Genomic DNA, 23,497 nt, shown 5'->3' on the forward strand with positions numbered 1-23,497 from the left:
AAGTTGTATTTGGTCAGAACAGACAACAGTTAGAATCCAAAATACAAATGCTCCAAGAACAGGTCTTTAAGAAAAGAACCTCTGTAGTAGAAAAAGAATTACTGATTTTAAGAGCTGAGTATAATAAATTATCTGTAGATAGGGCTGCCTCAGACATGCTTAGGCTTAATCAAATGTTTTATGAAGAAGGGGAAAAGCCTGGCAAACTTTTAGCCTGGCAAATAAAACAATTAGAAACAGGGAAAGCTATAACTTCAGTAACAAATAATAAAGGTGATACAGTGACAGACCCTATTGAAATAAACAAGGAATTTAGAAAATATTATGAAAATTTGTATGAATCTCAAGTAGAATATGACCCACAAGCCCAAAATGTATTTTTGGATGAACTGAAATTTCCTAATATCTCTACTGAATTTGTCGAAAAGTTGGAGGCAGACCAAAGAGAGGAGGAAATAAGCATAGCTATTGATAACATGAAAGCAGGCAAAACGGCAGGTCCAGATGGGTTACCAATTGACCTGTATAAAAAATTGAAATCCAAGTTACTGAAGCCATTACTGGAAGTGTTGCTGGAAGCATTCCATAGTGGTAGTCTACCAAAATCAATGACTGGGGCATTAATAACACTCAAAACCTGGAAAGCCCAGTAACAGATGTGAAAATATGAGACCAATAAGTTTATTAAATTCTGACCTTAAAATTTTGTGTAAAATTTTAGCAAGGCGGTTACAAGAAACATTACCTAGTGTAATACATAGAGATTAAAATGGGTTCAGTCAAGGACGCCAAGGATTCTATAATGTCAGGAGAGTCCTTAACGTTAAAAATAAATAAATAAGAAAAAAAAAAAGTTGTATTTGATGTTTTGCTATATAAACTGTTGCCCATAAAGTCAGATTAAAATATTTTTACCTCTTCTCATGAAATTATTGAAATATTATTACATGAAATAATTGAGACAATTAAATTTATTTTTGATAGGTAAAGTATAACTGGATATGTGATCACCACACTGGGTCAAAGGTAAGTACTGATGAGTATAAATGGGAATTAAAAAGAGGAATATGTCTGAAAACACTATTATTCCAACAGGGTATTGAATCAAACAGTGTCTTGTGAATTTGACCACATGCAGAAATGTACTTTTATGACACGTGACACAGATAAAGATGAATTAACAGACTCTGAGTGGGTGGAATTGTGAGAAATGCAGCCATCTCTTAAAATTCACATAGAAATGAATCATTATTCAGTTCTATTACTGTTCCACTATTAGCTTTACTCATTCACACTGACCAGACTTAGAATATTACCTTTTCATTAATATTCTCTTATTATCCATCCATCGACAATAAGTAGAACAACAGTGTGGGATACTTAAGAAACAGTTAATGAAGAAACCAAATTATTGTGTGTATTAAAGATATTAATAAAACCGACCTATTGCTCCCGCTGTAAAGTCGATGACTGACTGATTCATGGGACGAGAAGCCATGATTTAATAAACATGTAACGAGCCTGAAACACATTAAAACAATGTCACAAACAGTCAACAAACAATTGATCCAACAGCAAAAAAAACAAACAAACAAAAAAACACTGAAATGACTGAGGTAGAAAAATTAAACCTTATTTTAATGCTCACCTGGTGGATCCTGATTCACGGTTGTTTCTGTCACACAGGCCCGAACTTTGGTTGCAGGCTGTTCCAAATGGGTGCAATATAAAGTTGAGTCTTTGAAAAGGACTCGCCCACAGATGCACAACAGAGTCAACAGTTGAAATTAACCCATAAAGACCCAGTGCTACTTTTGTGTCAGTGCCTAAATGAATTTTCTGTCACGGTCTGTGCCAGTGTTACCCCCTCCCTCTCCACTTCATCCTCAGTGACGTGCAGTCAGAGGAGGCAGGGGAGGCAGAGCCTCCCTTGTCAATCTTGAAAAGAAAAAAAAACTTGACTATAAAATATAATAAATGTTGATAGTTGTCAGCTGGTATGTCCTATAAACTCATCTTCCGTTCGAATCCAATATTGTTATTTTTTTTTTTTTTTGTCAATTAGAATAGCAGAATTTCCACATGCTCCGTTCAAATACAGGGAGGAGATGCGCTGTGAGGCAGCGCTGCGCTGTGCCTCCAGGAGAACTGTCTACTCCCCTCATGAACTCTGCTGGTACCCGATGAAAATATTGTGTCGCTGTCCCTCTGTATATCGCAGTTAAAATGCTTTCAAACACTCTGATTATATGCTCTATCCTTCCGTAATCTGCATAACGTATGGAATGTATTTCCATAATGTGTTTTGGCTCACAGATTAATCATAAAACCGCAGTGGAAAAGTCACTAGGGGAGGCAAACAGTACCCCTGCCTCATGGTAGATGGCACCAGTGAGTCCACAGATTCATGCGCTTATAATCGTCTTCGTTCTTTTTTATACACTTTAATTCACCTCATCAAAAATGGAGGATTACATTTCTGAGCTGAGAATGGATGGATTTCATGTACAAATAAAGGTAATACCATAAACTTTTTTAATTTTTAGTTTGAAATGGCTCTTTTTGAAGTTTTCCTGTTGAGTTCCTGCCAGTCTACCTTTGCTGACTTGATGCACAGCCCATATACCCAGGCCATTCCTTTTGCTCACTCTCTCTATTCCAGTTTCTCAGGCCACCATATATTTGTAGATCTGGCTCTGAAAGAGTCAGTGCCTCCCCAGCCATGAACCCCACTGCACGTCACTGCATCAGACTCACCTGTTGTGTGCCGTACGGCTGAAGGGCATCATCAGTAAGCCTATTTAAGGCTTGGTCCTTGGTCCATCGCCTTCCCCACCCACTCCATAACCCTCACTCCTCCGGACTCTGAGTACAAACCCAGGTTTTTGTTTATCGCTTGTTTATGTTTGATTTGTGTTGTGCTAATAAGCCCGTTTTCCCTTCAGCACCGTGCAACTGAGTCCACTCATTTTCCACGACTGTGATATTTTCCTCTATATTTATCCTTTCTTAAGTGATTTATCACCATTTATTCTAAAATTATCCTTCTTAGTTTAAATCATGTATTTTCCTATATTTAATTCACTGATCATGTAGATGTTCATAACCCTTTCAAGCATTGTGGTCACTACAGTGGACAGTTGTTCAAAGATATTATTTTGTATATTCAGGGCTTTTGTTGTTTTAGTTGCATATCAACCAACACAATGGACACTTATGCATCATTCCATACAATGCAATTCATTCTATTACTGTAACTTGTTGATAAACCTGATCTGCACCAACATGTTTGAGTGTAAAAAATTGCTATAGTTGTTATTAGACTGTAATTAACCGTTTTTTTTTTTGTTTTTTTTTTAACAATAAGATATCTTTTTTTGCATATTATCTCCATGAAGTGCGCAATAACTAGTATTATAGTCTGATAAAATGTGGGAAAACATCAGATTAGGAGCATTAAAAATGTTTTTATTTCATAGTTTTCACACAGCATATCAGTAAATACATGTTTCTTTGCTTCTAAAATCAAACGTATAGTGTCCAGCTAAGTGGACTGTTTTATAACTAAGGTTCATAAAAAAATTTCAATTGCATTGTTTTTTTTTTTCATGCCTAAAGAGGAAAAAAAACGCTCAGGAAAAAAAAAATCTTGATTAAGGTTCTCATAATTCATGCATGAAAGGGTTAAAACCACAGATTAAAGTTGAGGGTTATTATATCAGAAACAGAGAAAACTGAAGAAAAAGTGACTTTTTCAGTAAAAATATCCTTAATTGAACATAAAAACAAGCGTCTCCATCCACTGTCACTGATCCAATTCCATGGGTTTTACTAGTGAATCAATATTGTAGAAGATGACGTTCACTACGGAGCCTCTGAACGTCCAAATGGGTCATATCTGATGACCATGAAAAGATGAATAACTGTATTTTGCACCATGTTGTGAAACAAACATTCTTTTAGATTGAAAGGTTAATAATTTGTGTTAAAAAATAATAATAAAATAAAAAATAAAACTGACTAATGTTCTGTTAATCATGGACTCTTAGAATCATCATCACTTTTCTCCCCTTTTCGTGCCTCTGTATAAAGTAAATGACATTCTCATATTGTTGTTGTCATGTATTTAATGCATGCATTTAGTGCCACACATAACAACTTGGGGGTATTAAAGTGTCGTTCTTTTGGGTGGTCAGTTCTTATCGGTGCACTAATAAGGCCCTGAAATAAACTAAGCATTTCTTCTTCAAGCACCTCATCTCAGAGTGGTGATTTTCACTCTTAAAATCCCACAAATACATTAAACTCGACCATGTTGGGTTCTGTTGAGGAATGTGTTCTGTTGCTGTTAATGAACTTTGGTTTATATGTCATATTGTATTAATAAGGAGCTGCTGACATTGAAACTCAAGCATATGTTTTTCATAAACATGTTTACATGGAAATGTATTTGGCAACTGAATGTAAGGAGTGCTTCACCCCACATCAGTTCACAATTTGGTTTTGTGTTTTTAATCTAATATGTGATGAAGTTCTACACTGGATTGGCTTAGTGTAAAAAAATAAAAGTAACGACTCAACTGCGTATTAAAAATAGACAAAAAAAGTTAAATATATGTTGTTAGGGTAAGTATAGAAAAGGAAAGCAAAGGAAAGAAAAGAAAAGAAAAGAAAAGAAGCACTCAGAGAGCGCAGACCTCCACCAAGGCAGATCAGTGCCCCGGATTTGGATGAAAATTTCAGGAAATGCTGATAGTGGAACAAGGAACAAATGATCTGCCTTGGCGGAGGTCTGCGCTCTACAAGTGCTTTTCTAGAAAAGACAGCGCAGACCTCCGCCAAGGCACATCAGTAAGCCCCTGTGCCCCCCCCAATCCCCACCAAAATTTTATCATTTGTTCCTTGTGCCTGTATCAACATTTCCTGAAAATTTCATCCAAATCCGTCGATAACTTTTTGAGTTATCTTGCACACGGACAGACAAACCAACGCCGACAAAAACATAACCTCCTTGGCAGAGGTAAAAAGAAAAGAAAAGAAAAGAAAAGAAAAGAAAAGAAAAGAAAAGAAAAGAAAAGAAAAGAAAAGAAAAGATGCAGGCTGTGAATTATTGTAATGTCTCCCGATGGCCACTAGAGGCCAGTAGAGCCCATAGTTGGCTTTGAGCATCTACAGCAGGGGTGTCAAACTCATTTTAGTTCAGGGGCCACATTCAGCCAAATTTGGTCTGTAGGGGGCCGGACCAGTAAAATAATAACATAATAATATATAAATAATATCAACTCCAAAGTTTTCTCCATGTTTTAGTGTGAAAAAAGTAAAATTACATGGTGAAAATGGTTACATTTACAAACTATTCTTTAAAACAATGTGAATAACATGTACAAATTGAAAAAAATAAATGTAATTTTAACAATATTCTGCTTCAATTTATCATTTACATGGGTACATTATAACTTACAGATCACAATGGATCTACAAATACACAAAAAATGTAGTAACAGACAGAATATTGTTAAAATTGCACTTCTCTTAAGACATTTCAGGTTGTAATTTGTTCAGGTTATTCACATTTTTGGAAATTTAATGTTGTTCTGGTGTAAATACATGAAAGTGTTTACATTTACAAGGTGAAAAATTTGGAGTTGTGAGTATTTATTGGATATTATAGTAGTATTTTACTGATTTGACCCACTTGAAATTGAATTAGTCTGAGTATGGCCCCTGAACTAAATGATTATTAATGTCTTTTATAATGTCATTTTAACATTTCATAAATTAATCCCAAGGACCGGACTGGACCCTTTGGTGGGCCAGATTTGGCTCCCAGGCCGCATGTTTGACAACCCTGATCTACAGATTCAAAGAAGCAGTGAATCTATAGTCTACAAATGCTCCAGAATGAAGTGTTTCATTTTGCATTGATCTGATATTAATAACTGATGATGCATTTTCAAAGACTACGGTATGGTCATTTTATTTATTTTTGTCTGTTTTATTCAGTGCGTGTTGAAAATAAAAGGTGAAGAGAAAAAAATGTGGCTCCACACAGTCAAAAGATGGATTTGTCTTGAAATTTAATGAAATAGAAATACAGAAAAAAATACAACAACACACACTAAAATCAGTTTTGTCCTTAAAAAATAAACATTTTCTCATCAGTAATATGCAGTAGAAGGTTTGGTACCAGTGTTTCCTGTGTAACATCACACCTAAAGGCAGAGTTTTCCTATTCACACTTTTGCTTTTTTTTTTTTAAATCTGCTTTTTTAAGTTTTCCCTTCAGTTTTTCTTCATGTCATAATATCATGAGAACATTCAGAGAGACTGACAGTGTTTTCTTCTTATTATTTAGGCCATTGTGCATTGTCGGTGGCATTAACTGTTTCATTATGTTTGTATTTTCTTCCACTTATGAGTTTGACTGAAAAAAAACCCCTTAATGTTCACTGATAAAAACAAGTTGCAACAAGAAAAAAATAACAAACTAAGACTTCGCGAACAGTACAGTAACATATCATTCAAGTTGTGTACCAGATATTGTAATACAGTCAAACCAAAGTACCAATAAAATATGTTTTTCTTATAAATGATCACTTACTGGAACTTTTTGCTTTCTTTTGGAGTTGTTTAAAAAATGATAAAACAGTGTTTTAGAAGAAGTTGTTTTCCACATCACAGTCCGGCTTTTTCCACCATAAACTTGCGACTCCACTCATAAGCTAAGAACAGAGCTCCGTTGGCAGGGAAGGTTCGGATCATGGTCGGAGTCAAGCCTGAGTACAGACGACCGACGCCTGTGGGAGACGAAGAGGTAAACAGATTTAACGGTCATTCTATACAGACAACAGACCCAAAGACAGCAAAGTAATAAAGACGTGACTTCAGAGAGTGTTCAGACACATGTAGGGTACAAAGTAGAGCTGTCAAACATAAGGCCCGTGGACCAAAACTGGCCGTTCAGCAGGTTCAATCCGGCCCTCGGGATGAATTTGCACAAGTCCAAAATTTACACAGAAGACATTAACAGTCAAAGGTGTCACTAAGGCTTGACAAGTTGTTTTTATCATTAAAGGTGTCATATGTAGGATTGTGGCCAAAACTGGTACTGCAATCACATTCAAAATACTGTAGAGTGTGGTATCCTCTCCTCCTCCCCCCAGACTAGGGGTTGCCAGATCCAGCATGAGCGTCTAACTACTAGCGTTTCCACCAATTCTTGCCACCACACCATAAATTTCATACAAAAAAATCATCACCAGACTTATTATACATAAGTATAATATATAATATAGGCCAGGACAAACGTCCTGCACACTCAAATGAAAGTTTGTGAAGATTCAGGAGATAGAGAAAAGGTAAATGAGCCTTAAGTTTCACTTTTACTTCCGCGAAGTACAAGCGGCACAGATCGTTGCCATACCCCCCCCCGCCCCGGCCGAACCATGGACGCCGGACTACCGCGACCCCCCCCCCACCACCACCACTACCACCACCCCTTTCGGATTACACATTGCTACATGAAGAGGTCACTTCCACAGAAAACACCGTACTACCTGCCGCTGCAGGGAGGTTCGCCTGCAGCAGCAGCACAAGCCTCCGTTTCCCACAATGCACGTCACAACAAAAAAATTCCAAAGATGCCCGAGTTACCTCCGGGTTCTGAATGTAAACACACAGGGTTTGTTTATGGTGGATAACACTTCGAAATTGCTCACCGTAATGCAAGAGATTCAGGTGAGTAATCACAGAAAGACTTACAGATTCGTGATAGTAAGGATTTGACTGAGGTTTCACAGATTTGATGAAAAATTCATCATGAAAGTCTCCCGCAACTTTAATGTCTGGTGACAGTCAAGGCCATTTTAAAATTACTTGGAACATAATTCCTACATACTGCACCTTTAAGTTAAATACTATATTATTCAGTTCCAGACGTCTGTTACTAAATATTTGTGTGTCTTTGTAGATTTTTGAATACAATAAGCTGAGGCATAATATTGTTAAAATTCTCTTATTTTTCTTAGAAGAATAGACATTTCTGGTTGTTCATGGTTCTTCGGGTTACTCACCTTTTATGTAAAGAGGATAGTTTGTAAATGTAACAATTTTCATTATGTAATTGTCCTTTTTTATGCACTAAAACAGATAGTTTACACAGATGAATTAAAAAAAAAAAACTGAATTAATGTTTTACATCTTTTTTTCTCCCATTCATTTACAACAGGCAGAATTTCAAATGTCTATAAAAACATCAATTTTGTTTCAGTTTACTTCAAACTTGGCACATATATAGACGCAATTGATACGCTGACATCAGCACACGCATAGACATGATGACATCAGCTGGATTGATGGCAAAATAGACAATATGTGCAGACCTCCGCCAAGGCTGATCAGTGGCCCCCCCCGTGGGCCCCCCCACCCCCGAGCACCACCAAAATTTAATCATTTCTTCCTTATCCCATTTCCAACAAACCCTGAAAATTTCATCAAAATCTGTCCATAACTTTTTGAGTTATGTTGCACACTAACGGACAGACAAACAGACAGACAAACAAACAAACCCTGGCAAAAACATAACCTCCTTGGCGTGGGGGGGCCCACGGGGGGGGCCACGGATCAGCCTTGGTGGAGGTCTGCGCTCTCCGAGTGCTTCTAGTTTACATTTAAGTTGCTGAAACTCCATTGCTTAATATCAGACTGACACTCTAATGCCTGTTTCAATGTTCTTTAAACATAAATTCAGTATGACTCATTCTTAACAAGTATCCAAGAAATGAAAATGTGTGTCCTTTCTCCTTTTTCTTAATTTATTGTTATGCGACTATTTTGTGGCTACTTTGTGAAATCATATACAAAACCTTTAAAAACAATAACACTTTTTGCAGCCCTTCAGATGTAAAAATACTTGTATGTGAGCTGGCTTCAGTCTCAACATTAACGTCCAGATCTCACCTTCGTTGCGTATGACGCCTGTGAAGGTCTTAAAGAAGCCCTCTTGTCTCCCGGATAAGGACATCACCTGGATCCTGGTCTTCACACAGTCGATGGGATAGACTACTATCCACAGACACGCCCCCCCGAACCCACCGCTGAACATGAGTGGAAGCATACCTGCAGAAACCATTAGATTTGTGGGGTTTGGTCACAGATAGAAGTACAAGACACAAACCACAGTGATGCTTTGGTCATTTCAGTGCCATCCGTACCTATGCCGTCCTTGTCTGTGCCCATGTATTGTGCAAATGTTGACCGACTGAGTTCATAAGCACCAAAAAAACAGAAGTAACCGGGGATCTCCCTCACGATGGTGGACGACCATCCCTGGAAGAAACCCCTGGGACCGTTTTTCTCCAACACTGTCTTCACCACGCTCCACACTGTGCTGAAATAACACCAAAAACGCACAAAAGTACATCCACTAGAATCACACAAGCCTTTATCAGGGTGCTTTGTCTTTATCCAAATAAAACTTTAAGACTTTTTTCATACATTTTCAAAACTGGTATTTTTTTCCCCAAGACCTTGACTTTATGTACTTTTATACTTGTGTGCCTACTTTTGTGGTTGACATTGTACCTGTTGTGTGTAGCAGAAAAGTTCACGTTAATAAATGAATGAATGAATGAATGAATGCGTAATTTGCAGTAAATTACATTTTACTGACAGAAACTTTTTCAAAACGTGAAAATCACAAAAGTGCGGATATCACACAAACACGTTTCACTAGAATCATTCCAGTACCGACCGCTTAATGAAATCATATCAAGTTATTTTATAAGTTTTATAAGTTATACTTCCTCCAACTCCTTTTTAGATATGGGTGCCTCCATGAAACTGGGATCATTTTGGTACCTGGCAATTTAGCAGCTTTTTAGACCCAATAATAAAAGGTAAATTTAGACATATTTCCCCCCAGGATGTACCTAATGATGACCTCAGATAAATGAAAAAAATGTATACTCTTCCTCTGAGCCATCCCAAAATTAATGAATTTTTAATCAAATACTGGGGCCAAAAATAGGACCCAAATTGGGACAGGAAAAACTACCTAAGTGTCAGTGCATTAGATCTGGAAAACAAGGCTGTAAATGGTCCTGTATACCGCTATAAATAAAGACACTGTGTTAAATTTGATGATCCTAGTAATTTTTCTAATCCAGACATGTGGGTTTTTCATGAATCTCAGTCTCATTCCAGGTTTCGTGTGTAACCCATCGTGTCCATGCATGTGTTACATGCAGAACCTGCCCAGTTAAACAACACATATAAATCACAAATGATTTTGCAACAGCAGTCATTTTTGTGAAACTCTCTGTTTTGCATAATTAGTTCAATTCCCAAAATGTACCTGTGAGAGAATAAAAAGATATTTTTAAAAAAATAGTAACATGTAATTTTCGTGTTCTTTTAACCGTGTTACATGCAGATTTTTGTATTAAATATAATGTAAAATAATATAAAAATCAGTTTTATCTGAAAAATACTTTCTCTTTTATCTCAGTAAGTATTTATTTTTAGAATAGACCCATAGTGTTTCCAAACTTGCTTCATAATATTCGTCTACATCTGGTTTGAATTTTTAGCCCCATGTCCTGTTTTTAGGGATCAGTTTCATAGAAGCACCCAGATACGAAGGAAGTCACGTTATCTTTTCATGTATGTGTGTGTGTGTGTATATATACACTATATTGCCAAAAGTATTTGCTCACCTGCCTTGACTCGCATATGAATTTAAGTGACATCCCATTCTTAATCCATAGGGTTCAATATGACGTGGGTCCACCCTTTGCAGCTATAACAGCTTCAACTCTTCTGGGAAGGCTGTCCACAAGGTTTAGGAGTGTGTTCATGGGAATTTTGGACCATTCTTCCAGAACCGCATTTGTGAGGTCACACACTGATGTTGGACAGAAGGCCTGGCTCTCAGTCTGCGCTCTAATTCATCCCAAAGGTGTTCTATGGGGTTGAGGTCAGGACTGTGTGCAGGCCAGTCCAGTTCATCCACACCAGACTCTGTCATCCATGTCTTTATGGACCTTGCTTTGTGCACTGGTGCACAGTCATGTTGGAAGAGGAAGGGGCCAGCTCCAAACTGTTCCCACAAAGTTGGGAGAATGGAATTATCCAAAATGTCTTGGTATGCTGAAACAACCTGAACCTCAACCCCATAGAACACCTTTGGGATGAATTAGAGCGGAGACTGAGAGCCAGGCCTTCTGTCCAACATCAGTGTGTGACCTCACAAATGCGCTTCTGGAAGAATGGTCCAAAATTCCCATGAACACACTCCTAAACCTTGTGGAAAGCCTTTCCAGAAGAGTTGAACCTGTCATACCTGTAAAGGGTGGATCAATGTCATTTTAAACCCTATTGATTAAGAATGGGATGTCACTTAAATTCATATGCGAGTCAAGGCAGGTGAGCAAATACTTTTGGCAATATAGTGTGTATATATGTCACAGTAGAGATTGAAATCCAGTAGGATTCCTAATCCTACTAGGACAGATAGTAATTGGAGTTTGTCCTAGGACAAACTAAAATTACTATCTGTCCTAATCCTAATTTTGAAGTTAGCTATAGACTAAGTTCATTGTCACTATTGAGTAGTATGTAGCACCTTTAAGTATTAGAAAAAAACAACTGACAAAACCTCTATAGTATTACTTGTTTGAAATTTTGAAGTTAGTACTATAGACTAAGGTTATTGTCACTTAACTAGTGAGTAGTATGCAGCACATTTAAGTCTTAGAAAAAGTCTTTGAAGCTTAGCTATAGAATATTAGATTCAAAGTCTGTGTAAATTCTGAATAAAATCATGGTTTGTAAGAATATTGTTGTTTCTTTTACTTTTAACCCTACCATCTAGACCAGGGGGCAGCAAAATGCCAATGCCAACTTTAACATCGTACATTTTCTGAATGGCTTGGCAACAATTAGATAATAATAAAATTGTATGTTGCCATGGCAACGGGTTGTTTACAGGTACGTTTTTCAAATTCTACCGATTTCTGAATACAAATGTGTCTCATTTACATACCAATGACAGTTACAAACGGCCATTGAATAAGGTTGGACCAGATAGGACAGCTGGCATCCTGGTTACAATGTGTATTGAGCTAAGGGCCATATACTGTATCTAAGATATGAAAATAATTCAGCTGGAATAGTGATGGTGAAATCGTAGGACAGACTGAAATTCCAAAATTCCAATCTTCAGATCCCACTTCCAAATAGAATTACAATCTGTCCTAGTAGGATTGCAAATTCTCCTAGGACAGATTGGAATTCCAATCTTCAGATCCTAATGTCTTACTAAAATTACTATCTGTCCTAGTAGGATTAGGAACCCTACTGGATTTCAGTCTCTACTGTGACATATATATATATAATAAGTTTTTCATGTTTTCTTGCAATCTGTTTTATTTTTATGAACATAACTAGGATTAATTTGTTTTGCTGCATATTTGAAATGAACTGAAACAAACTAAATAATATGTTTTCCTCATGTATTTCTTATCTTACAAGATTGTGCCTTTGAGCATTCTCTAAAATTTGACTACGAAAGAAACTTTTTTCATACTTTAGTGAGACTTTCACACAAAATTCCAGACTTTTCTTTCAAGACCTGCACTAGCACCCTACTTTATGCATTGTCTTATTTTGTGCCACTGACCTCTTCTGTCCACTTGCGACCTTTCCGGCAGCTTCCATTTCATGCATGGCCTGCAGACGACACTTCACCAGCTCAGTGGGACAAATGGCAGTAGCAGAGAAGATGGAGGCTAGAGACCCTGCACATGCCTTCTGAATATCTCTGATGAGACACAAATAGAAAACAGTAGTCATTAAGTGTCAGGACGACCATCAACATATGAACCAGGACACACTGTCCCCATGTCCACTAAAGGAGGACATTTCACAACATGTCCGACAGAGCCGGTAAATGTTGCTGCAATTTGCAATATTGGGCAACAGAAATAAAATTAACTTGAGTTAACGTGACAGAGGCTAATAGCACTTCTTAGAAACATGCAGCCATTTCCAAGTAACACTGGGTAGAGTCATAAGGTCAAAGGATAAGTTTCATTATGTGCGCAGTGGTTTCAGAATGTGTAATCCAGGACATCTGATCAGCAGTTATTATGCTGACCCGGTGTTCTGTATTATTTCTGGTTCACACTCACCCATTCCAGCTGATGAGAACGGGCATTAACAGATGATGCACCTTTAGACAACCCCTGTGTTTTAAATAGTTTGCTGATCAGCTAACCAGATCTTGCACTTGAAAAAATTACTTGTGACCTAAACTACATTTTACTTTAAAAATGTTGTCAAACTGTTACTATTATTTTGTGTCATTGCTAAATTATTGTCTGTCTTTTTTTTTTTTAGGGTGACCAAACATCCTCTTTTGACAGGACATGTCCTCTGTCCACGTCCTGTCCGGAGTGTTTGGGTGTTTTTTTTATAAATTCGCTAAAATGTCCGGTTTTCATTGTTTTTCACAGGAAAAACTCTTTAAATGCCTATGTATAGGTGTAAGTGCAATTTCGATGTCCATCAATGTCACTGTTCGTGCAATCGGAAAACTTCCACATCCAGCTGGAAGAAAAGACTTTGTTCTTTCCAGTGACATATGGGACATTAGAGCAGTGAAGGACACTGATCCACACCAGCCTGTGGATGTGGGCTTAGACCAGTGGTGCCCAACCTTTCTTGTCTCGTGACCCCATTTTAACATCACAAATTTCTGGTGACCCCAGACATTCAAAATGGAGACTTTTTTTTTTTTGGTTAAAATTAATTTGGTTTTGATCATGTAATAGTTTGCTGTACTATGTTGCAAATAACGTAAATACCCCGCGGGCCGTATGTTTGCCACCCCTGCTATAGTGCGTCTATGGACAGGTCCGTCTATCCCAGTGTTTTTCAACCTTAGGGTCAGGACTCCACATGGGGTCACCTGGAATTCAAATGGGGTCACCTGAAAGTTCTAGTAATTGATGAAAATAAAAATAAAAAACTTACTAGTAAAAAATATATGGTGAGTTGACAGAGACAATCCCAATCCATAAAAGACATGACAAACTGTGAAGCTGAAACTGAAGCACTGTGGTTCTGTTTATCTGTCAAATGTTCACTGTGGTCAGTTTCAGATGCTGCAGCTCTTTCCTAATTCATAGTTTGAGTTCTTGTTTGTTCAGTATTAATTGTCAGCCTTGTAAATACAAGCTGGACTGACTGTACATATCCTGACCAAGGAAAATAAAATTCTCACTTTGTGCAGTAATCTACACCTGGCTTTACTGCCTCCGTCCATAATAATATACATTATATAGACTAAATGTCATCTAAAATTAGCATTTATTTGCAACGTAGTATAGCAAACTATTACGTGATAAAAAACAAATTCATTTTAGCAAAAAAAAAAAAAGAAAGTCTCCGTTTTGAATGTGTGGAATCACTAGAAATGGGGTCACAAGCCAAAAAAAGGTTGGAAACCACTGTAATAAACCCTCACATATGTAATAATAGTCCGTCTGCGTTTTAGTTAATGTAATCCTAGATCAGAACATTTAACACTGAGTGACCACGGAACAAAAACCCTACAATATTTAACTTACAATGATCATTTACAGACTAAGTGTGATGTGGTGTTGCTTAATATACCATCAAAGTTACAATAAGTACAGGGTGTACTCAGAGGAAGTACCAACCACATGAGGACAGGAAATAAAATCATAATATACAACTCCAAGAAGTCCACATTTAGTCACATTGATCCTTCAGTCTACTTCCTGGAATTATTTTATCAAACTGGTTCATAATTGCAAAACAAGTGCAGTTTAAAAGCTATTATAAGCTATTCATCATCAACACTGACCTCTGTGACCTCTTCCTGGAAGTCTGTATTTCAGGTCTGCTAAGCCCCTCCCTCTAAGTGCCTGACCACGCCCCTCTGCACCTGTGCCTTGTCATGTGATCAGTGAAATCTATAATAAACTCCTCAAAGTAAACTGATGTTTTTATTTTGTTTTGTTTTTTTTGGGTTTTATTTCATTTATTTATTTTATTCTTTTTTTGTTGTTGTTACTATTACTGTTATTGTAATTGTTTTGCATTGTGAGCTTGCAGTTGAACTTTGGTTTTCGTGTTGTGTACATCGTGTTTGTTGTGCGAGTTGTGGGAAATTGTGGTGCTTTGTTTTTATGTTGATAATGACCCCAGGAAGAGTAATGGGGATCAAAACTAATAAATAAATAAATAAACTCTCTGTCTTTATCACTGAGCTGTATGTCCATGATAGGGGGCTCAGTTTTTTTTCATCTTAACCATTGTTGTTGATGACTTTTGATGGTCTAATAGTTTTTTCCGTGACTGTAGATGTACATATTGTTAACATGGTTAGTATTGTGTTTATTCACATTTTGTCCATTTTTATTATATTCTACTTTTAGTTCTATTATTATTTTACTTTTTTGTAATTTTATATTCGCTCTGTTCGTATTTTCTTATTCATATTGTTGCACTGACTGGAGTAGCACTACACATGTCATAGCACAAACAATGACAATAAAGGCTATTCTATTCTATTCTATTCTATTCTATTCTATTCTGCTCTGTTCTCTTCTCTTCTCTTCTATTCTGTTCTGTTCTATTCTACCTGTTCTCTTCTCTTCTCTTCTCTTCTCTTCTCTTCTCTTCTCTTCTCTTCTCTTCTCTTCTCTTCTCTTCTCTTCTCTTCTCTTCTACCTGTTCTATTCTGTTCTATTCTGCTCTGTTCTGTTCTGCTCTCTTCTCTTCTCTTCTGTTCTATTCTGTTCTATTCTACCTGTTCTATTCCATTCTGCTCTGTTCTATTCTATTCTATTCTATTCTATTCTATTCTATTCTATTCTTATTCCTATTGTATTCTATCTGTTCTACTACTCTGTTCTATTCTGTTCTGTTCTATTGTATTGTATTGTATTGTATTGTATTGTATTGTATTCTATTCTATTCTATTCTATTCTATTCTATTCTATTCTATCTGCTCTGTTCTATTCTATTCTATTCTGCTCTATTCTATTCTATTCTACTCTGTTCTACTCTATTCTATCTGCTCTGTTCTATTCTATTCTATTCTATTCTATTCTATTCTATTCTATTCTTATTCTGTTCTGTTCTATCTGCTCTGTCTATTCTGTTCTATTCTATTCTATTCTATTCTATTCTATTCTATTCTATTCTATTCTGTTCTGTTCTATTCTATTCTTATTCCTATTCTATTAGATTCTATTCTTATGCCTATTCTATTCTATTCTATTCTATTCTACTCTACTCAGTTCTATTCTATTCTATTCTACTCTACTCAGTTCTATTCTTTCTTTCATTCATTTTCTGAACCCGCTTTATCCTCACTAGGGTCACGGGGGTCGCTTGGAGCCTATCCCAGCTACATAGGGGCGAAGGCGGGGTACACCCTGGACAAGTCGCCAGTTCATCGCAGGGCTGACATATAGAGACAAACAATCACTCTCATATTCACACCTATGGGCAATTTAGATTAACCAATTAACCTATTAGTGCATGTCTTTGGATGGTGGGAGGAAGCCGGAGTACCCGGAGAGAACCCACGCAGACACGGGGAGAACATGTAAACTCCACACAGAAAGGTCCCACCCCCCGTCGACTGGTGTTGGAATCGAACCCAGGACCTTCTTGCTGTGAGGCACGAGTGCTAACCACTGCACCACCGTGTCTATTCTATTCTATTCTTATTCTGTTCTGTTCTGTTCTATCTGCTCTGTCTATTCTGTTCTATTCTATTCTATTCTATTCTATTCTATTCTATTCTCCCTAAAAATGACACCAAAATAATACATAGCAGCTCAGATACATAAGTTGAGGATAGCTTCATCTTTATCATGTTGGAAAAACAATAAAACAAAGTATAAACTCCTGGTGAATGAATTAACAGAAATCATGTCCAACCTGAGTTCATCTCCTTTTTCCATCCTGGACAGGAAGCGGACCACGTCCTGGCAGAGTCCGTAACTTAAGAACAGCACAGCGTTCTCATTGATGTTGGTTATGAGGGCCGGTGTTGTGCCCTTGTACAGACCACGGAGCCCCTCCTGTTTACAGGTGGATATGAAGCAGTGGATGAAGCCGCGGTACATGGTGGGGAACGACTGCATCTTCACCTTAGTGGTGTCGAAGGGCTGACCGCTGAGCACACATGCTGTACCACCTGAAGGATCAGAGCAGACCACAGATTAAAACCACACTGAGGCTTAATAATACTCATATTTATGACTTTAAAACCCACTTATTATTGTCTCATTATTGACATCTATTGATAGGATTAGTGCATCAACAGGTATTAAACAGTTTAGATCAGTAGATGGTTTTGGTCAACAGTGGCTGTTAGGGTCTGTATAGGTTAAAGCGCTGGGTCCCAACCTTTTTTGGCTTGTGACTCCATTTTAACATCACAAATTTCTGGACATTCAAAACAGAGACTTTTTTTTTTTTGTGCTAAAATTAACTTGTTTTTGATCATGTAATAGTTTGCTATACTATGTTGCAAATAAACGTTAATTTTAGTCAACATTTAGTCTATATAATGTATATTATTATGGACGGAGGCAGAAAAGCCAGGTGTAGATTACTGTACAAAGTGATAATTTTATTTTCCTTGGTCAAACTATGAATTATGAAAGAGCTGCAGCATCTGAAACTGACCACAATGAACATTTGAAAGATAAACAGTACCACAGTGCTTCAGTTTCAGCCTCAGTTTGTCATGTCTTTTATGTACTGGGATTATCTCTGTCAACTCACCGTATATTTTCTATTAGTACATTTTTGTTTTTATCAATTACTAGAAATTTCAGGCGACCCCAAGGTTGAAAAACCCTGGCCTAACTGGTACCTCAACAGTACCTTCACTTTATCCAATTTGGAAGCAACTAACATTAAAATGTACAAGACCATACATACATAAAAGAAAAGTTCAACACAGAATGTAGCATCTTAAATAAATTAATAATTTACTTTTATCACAACTGCTATTTTTTAACATATTAAAGTAGTCAAGTCTTCTTTTAAGCTCATGTACATTTGTCTAAAATAGGGATATCAAACTCATTTGAATTCAGGGACCACATATCCTCCTGAGACCCAGGAAGTAAAGATTTTCACCATTTTACGTTAACCTTCTAGGGCCCAGCTATGGGTTTTCTGCCCACATTTGTGGACAAGAGTTTCATAACTTTATACAAAAAAAAAAAAGAAAAGAAAACTGTCCACCACAAAGGACATTTCATAAAAATTTTAAAATCTGCATCTGAAAAAACTGTTGCATCATGATGTTTCAATATAGGCACTTATTTAATTAAAAAAAAAAAAAAAAAAAAAAAGCTTGTACTTTGCTGACATTTCCTGTGTCTTAGGAGGTTAAATAATCACCTTAATTGGAAACAGCATAATGCAACAGTTTTTTCAGATAATTTTTTTTTTTTTTTTAAGTATAATGTCCTTTTCAGTGGACATTTTTTAATTTTTATTTTAAAGTAAAGCTGTAAAACTCTTGTCCACTACAGAGGACAAAAATGCATTGCTGGGTCTCAGGAGGATATCACCCTATATGATCTCCAGTGGTCCAGACCAGTAAGATAAGAAGAGAACTTCTGAATATTGTCAACTCCAAGGTTTAAAAACACAGGGTTAAAGGCGGTGAAACCAACCTATTGCTCCTGCTGAAAAGTCGATGATTGACCGAAGTATGGGATTGGAAGTCATCCTGTAAACAGATGCAAAAGGCCTGGAAATATTAAAATAATGTCACAATGAATGAATGAATGAATGAGTTTTTATTATTGTGTCCTGTGTAAGAATATGCCCAGCCCTTACATGGGTTTATAACACACCAAAAATACAACCCAAAGACCAAATACTAGACAATACACTGTAAAAAACAAACCTTTAGAATCTACTCAATAAAAGTGAGGTAACAATTTGCACTCATTTTGGCTGAGTAGATTTTACCCCATATTTTGAGTAAAATGTGATTAAATTTAACAGCTATAACACACTAAAAGAAAGTAGGTAAAATCCGCCTTTCACATCCCAATAGATTACACAACAAATTACTCATAAAAAGTGAGTAATATTAACTCTCAGTTGTTAATAGGAATGTGTTCATCTACTTAATTTAGGGCAGGGAGAATAAGTCTAAATATTGATAGTATCGATACTAAGGCGTGTGTGTACTGGTATCAGATCGATACCAAAATTCCCAGAATCGCCCACCCTTAATTTAATTGTTATTATTAACAACTAATCAGTATAACTATTTAACCATTACTTATTCATGGAAGGTTAGTTTTACTTGAAAAGCTACCAGTCACAGGAGGTATTCATCATTCAACCCCAACCCTAAGAAGCATGTGAAGAACGAGAGATGAGGACTTCAATTTTTTTTTTTTAACCACCCCTATATGGTAGTGATGTGACGTTCAAGAACAAATCGAATCTTTTGAACGGCTCTTTGAAATGAACAATGGGAACCGAGTCTTTGTAAAGAGCCGTTCTTTTTTTTTTGTTTGTTTGTTTTGATTAGTAACAGTGATTAACCCTTTCATGCACACTGGTCACTACAGTGGACAGCTATTCTACAGCTGTTCTATTGTATATTCTTTTTTTTTTTTTTTTTTACACATATCTTTATTAAAGTTTTAAGACACTACATATCTTTTCTGACATGAATTGGTAACATTATATAGATCTCTCTTGAGCATAAAGCCCCAGAATCACAAGCCCTCCCCATAGTTTTCACATAATTCATCAGTAAATACATGTTTCTGTGTGTCAAAAATTAAACGTGTGGTGTCCAGCTGAGTGGACATTTTTGCAACTTCATGAAAAATAGGCTCATAAGATTTTTTTTTCATTTATATATATATATATATATATATATATATATATATATATATATATACACACACACACACACACACATATATATATATATATATATATATATATATATACACACACACACACACATATATATATATATATATATATATATATATATATATATATATATATATATATATATATATATATATATATATATATATTTTTTTTTTTTTTTTTTTTTCCCAGAAGAAATTTTTCAATCGCATTGTTTTTTTCATGCCTGAAGAGGAATAAAAACACTAGGGAAAAAATTTTGATTAAGGTTCTCATAATTCGTGCATGAAAGGGTTAATCACTGTTGTGTTTTGTGCAATTTTTTTCCGTATGTTTACACACATTTATTGTTCTTGTTCTGAGGGAAAACACACTACAGTTGTTCAGGTATTTAAGTAATTGCAATGATAAATCGCTTTTGTGTTTGGTGCATTTTTTCTATATGTTTACCAGGATACTGTTCTTGTTCTGAGAATTGCACTATAGTTCAGGTATTTAAGTAACTGCAGTGATTAATCACTGTAGTGTTTTGTGCAATTTTTTCCATATGTTTACACACATTTATTGTTCTTGTTTTGAGGAGAATAACATGTTATTTCATAAGAAAATGTTTTATTTTCTTCTTCATTTTTAGGCTACAGACTAGTCCACATAATGTACCCTGATGTTTTTGGTCCAACTCCATCATTTGCCTAATGTCACCTCTCATGTCATGTATTCAGCCCACATATTTCAACTAACTATTCTTTTTTAAGGTAAGATAATATTTACTGCTGCGCCAATTAAACACCTTTAAAATGTAATGTCAATCCTCACATGTAGCCTATTTAGTCATTAAAACACTGGTGTTTCAAAATAATGCAAAAAACATAAAAGAGCCAGTCTTTCTAATGGTTCTTTTCAGTGAACGGCTCCCTTCAAAGAGCCAAAAGTCCCGTCACTACTATATGGAACACCACTACAGAGAATAATGAAACAAAGGAGCAACTTAGCTCATGGTGCAAGAATATGCAACTCAACAGAAATATTCATTCAACAAAAAAATAACTAATCCAAACTGTAAAACACACAATAACTGCACTATATATTAAAAAAAACAAAACAAAACAAAAAAAACTTCTTATCAACTCAGAACACTGTTAAACACATAAAAACTGTCCCAACTAGTTTGTCCCAATGCATGCCCCCAGCTGCTCCTCCAACACATCATAATATTATGGGATAGATTTTATGATATTATTTTAAGTAGCAATTATTACTGTTAACAAATAGGAAGAATTTAACCAGTCCTAATAGATTTCCCTGGCTAAATATTACTGTTGATTAAAATGTAACTGATTTCCATAGTTTGTATTTATCAACCCCCAAACCGCCCCCCCCCCCCCTTTTTTTTTTTTTTTTTTTTTTTTTTTACAGTGTAGGTACAATAGATATAAACAGGACAATAAACTGTAGCTGTAACATGTAGCATCTATTCCATTCTCATTCCAAAACACAATGACAAGCAGTTCTAAATTCTTGTAACAACAGGACACACTGGATGCTCACCTGTGGTCTTCACCTCTGCTGGACCCTGATCTTAGATGTTTTCTCTCACAAAGCTGAAAACTTCTGAGGCTGCTTCCTCCAAATGAACATGCCTTCAGAGAACAGACTCGCCCACAGAGAATCACGCAAACACTCGTCCTACCACGAACCAAGTTTCCGCAACAGTCACATCTTTACTCCTCAGAATGAAACTCAACTTCTCCAAAAAAAAAAAAAAAAAAAAAACAACAAAAAAAAAAAAAAAACAGGAGGTATTTCTCTACATTGTCACTTTTAATTTAGGCATGCCGCCGTGGCTGCCTTTCATACTGTACTTCCGTTATCGGACAGTCTTATGAAATCTGTTGACGGTTTTACATCAACTTGGCAAGTGCGCACTTTACGCACAGCGAGCGCATGAGTGGTTCTAAAGCTCTGTAGAGGAAGTAGTGACGAAACAGGAAACCACGTAAACATACAATTATACCAACATAAAGCTATGATAGATGAAGCAAACTTTACCCCCCTTCCATCCATTAAAGACTAATATTTATATGTTTAACCCTTAAAAACCCAAATATACACTAATCTGAACTGGTTAATACCTGTTGATCCACTAATTCTATCCACACATGTAAATAATTGATATAAAATACAGTTTGTTATCTTTTCATGGTCATCAGATATGACCCATTCGGACGTTCAGAGGCTCTGTAGTTACCATGGAAACACCGTCATCTTCTACAACATTGATTCACCAGTAAATCCTATGGAGTTGGATCAATGACAGTTGATAGATTTTGCTGAAAAAGTCACTTTTTTTTTTCCTATTTATAAAATAATAACCCTCAACTTTAACCTGAGCTTTTGTGAATATCTACATGATCAGTGAATTAAATAAAGGAAAATACCTGATTTTTACAGGAAAACAAAAACTAAAGAGGTTAATATTACAATAAATGGTGATAATTTATGTAACAAAGGTTAAATATAGAGAATGGGGCTATAAAATATACAGGTGTTCTATGTTGTTTTTTGGTTTTTTTTTGTAATTTATTATTATTATTATTATTTTATTATTTTTTATTTATTTATTTATTTATTTATTTAACCCTTTCATGCACTGTCCACTCCAGAGGACAGTTCTTCTCCAGCTGTTCTCTTGTATATTAATGGGTTTTGTTGTTTTAGTTCCATATCAGCCAACACAGTGGACGCTTATGCACCATCCCATACACTGTAATTCAGATCATTACTGTAACTTTGCTGTTCTTGATAAACCTGATCTGCACTAACATGTTTGAGTGTAAATCAATTGTTATTTGTTAGACAAGAAGTTTTTTTTTTTTTGCATATTATCTCCATGAAGTGAGTAATTACTAGCATTAGAATATGTTAAAATGTGAGAAGACATCAGATTAGCAGCATTAAAAATGTTTTTATTTCATTGTTTTTGTATCACTCTCTGATATTGGGTTTTAAACACATGTTTCTTTACTTCAAACTTAAATGCATGGATATTTTTGTAACTCCATAGGGAAAAAAAACTCGATTGCATTGTTTTTTTCATGGCTAAATACTGAAGAAAAAAATCTTGACTAAGGTTCTCATAATTCGTGCATGAAAGGGTTAACATTTAAAAAAAAAATCTTTTATTGTTTTAGGTATGACTGCCAGTTGTTATGATGGACTTATGTATGTGTATACGTGTGTTTATACGTATATCTTTTATGTATGTATGTATGTATTTATTTATTTATTTTGTGAGTTATATCTTTGTTAATGTCTTGGCACATGTATGCGTGTATGTTTACATTTCTTGTCTGCAGTGACAGACATGTATTGATTTGCACCTGCTTCCCAATAACAACAACAACAACAACAACAACAATAATAATAATAGTAATAATAGTGATAATAATTAAACAAATAAATAATAATAATAATAATAATAATAATAATAATAATAACGATAATGATAATGATGATGATGATGATAATA

General features: G+C 35.8%; 1 protein-coding gene across 2 annotated transcripts; it reads right to left on the minus strand.

Annotated features, from left to right (window-relative positions):
- Nucleotides 1-6,060: 6,060 nt before the first annotated feature.
- LOC115431061 (mitochondrial ornithine transporter 1-like) lies at nt 6,061-21,721 on the minus strand. Of its 2 annotated transcripts, none has more exons than XM_030151309.1 (7): nt 21,517-21,721; nt 18,738-18,793; nt 16,981-17,239; nt 12,680-12,820; nt 9,213-9,388; nt 8,959-9,117; nt 6,061-6,797 (listed from the first exon to the last, which is right to left on the minus strand). In XM_030151309.1, the coding sequence occupies exons 2-7, from the start codon at nt 18,790-18,792 to the stop codon at nt 6,676-6,678; spliced, it is 912 nt and encodes a 303-aa protein (XP_030007169.1). In that variant the 5' UTR covers nt 18,793; nt 21,517-21,721; the 3' UTR covers nt 6,061-6,675. The 2 variants fall into 2 exon arrangements, with proteins under 2 accessions (XP_030007169.1, XP_030007168.1); XM_030151308.1 differs by having other exon boundaries at nt 18,738-18,814.
- Nucleotides 21,722-23,497: the final 1,776 nt, after the last annotated feature.

Source organism: Sphaeramia orbicularis, chromosome 13 (assembly GCF_902148855.1).
Source record: "Sphaeramia orbicularis chromosome 13, fSphaOr1.1, whole genome shotgun sequence".
In the NCBI taxonomy this organism is placed as follows: Eukaryota; Metazoa; Chordata; class Actinopteri; order Kurtiformes; family Apogonidae; genus Sphaeramia; species Sphaeramia orbicularis.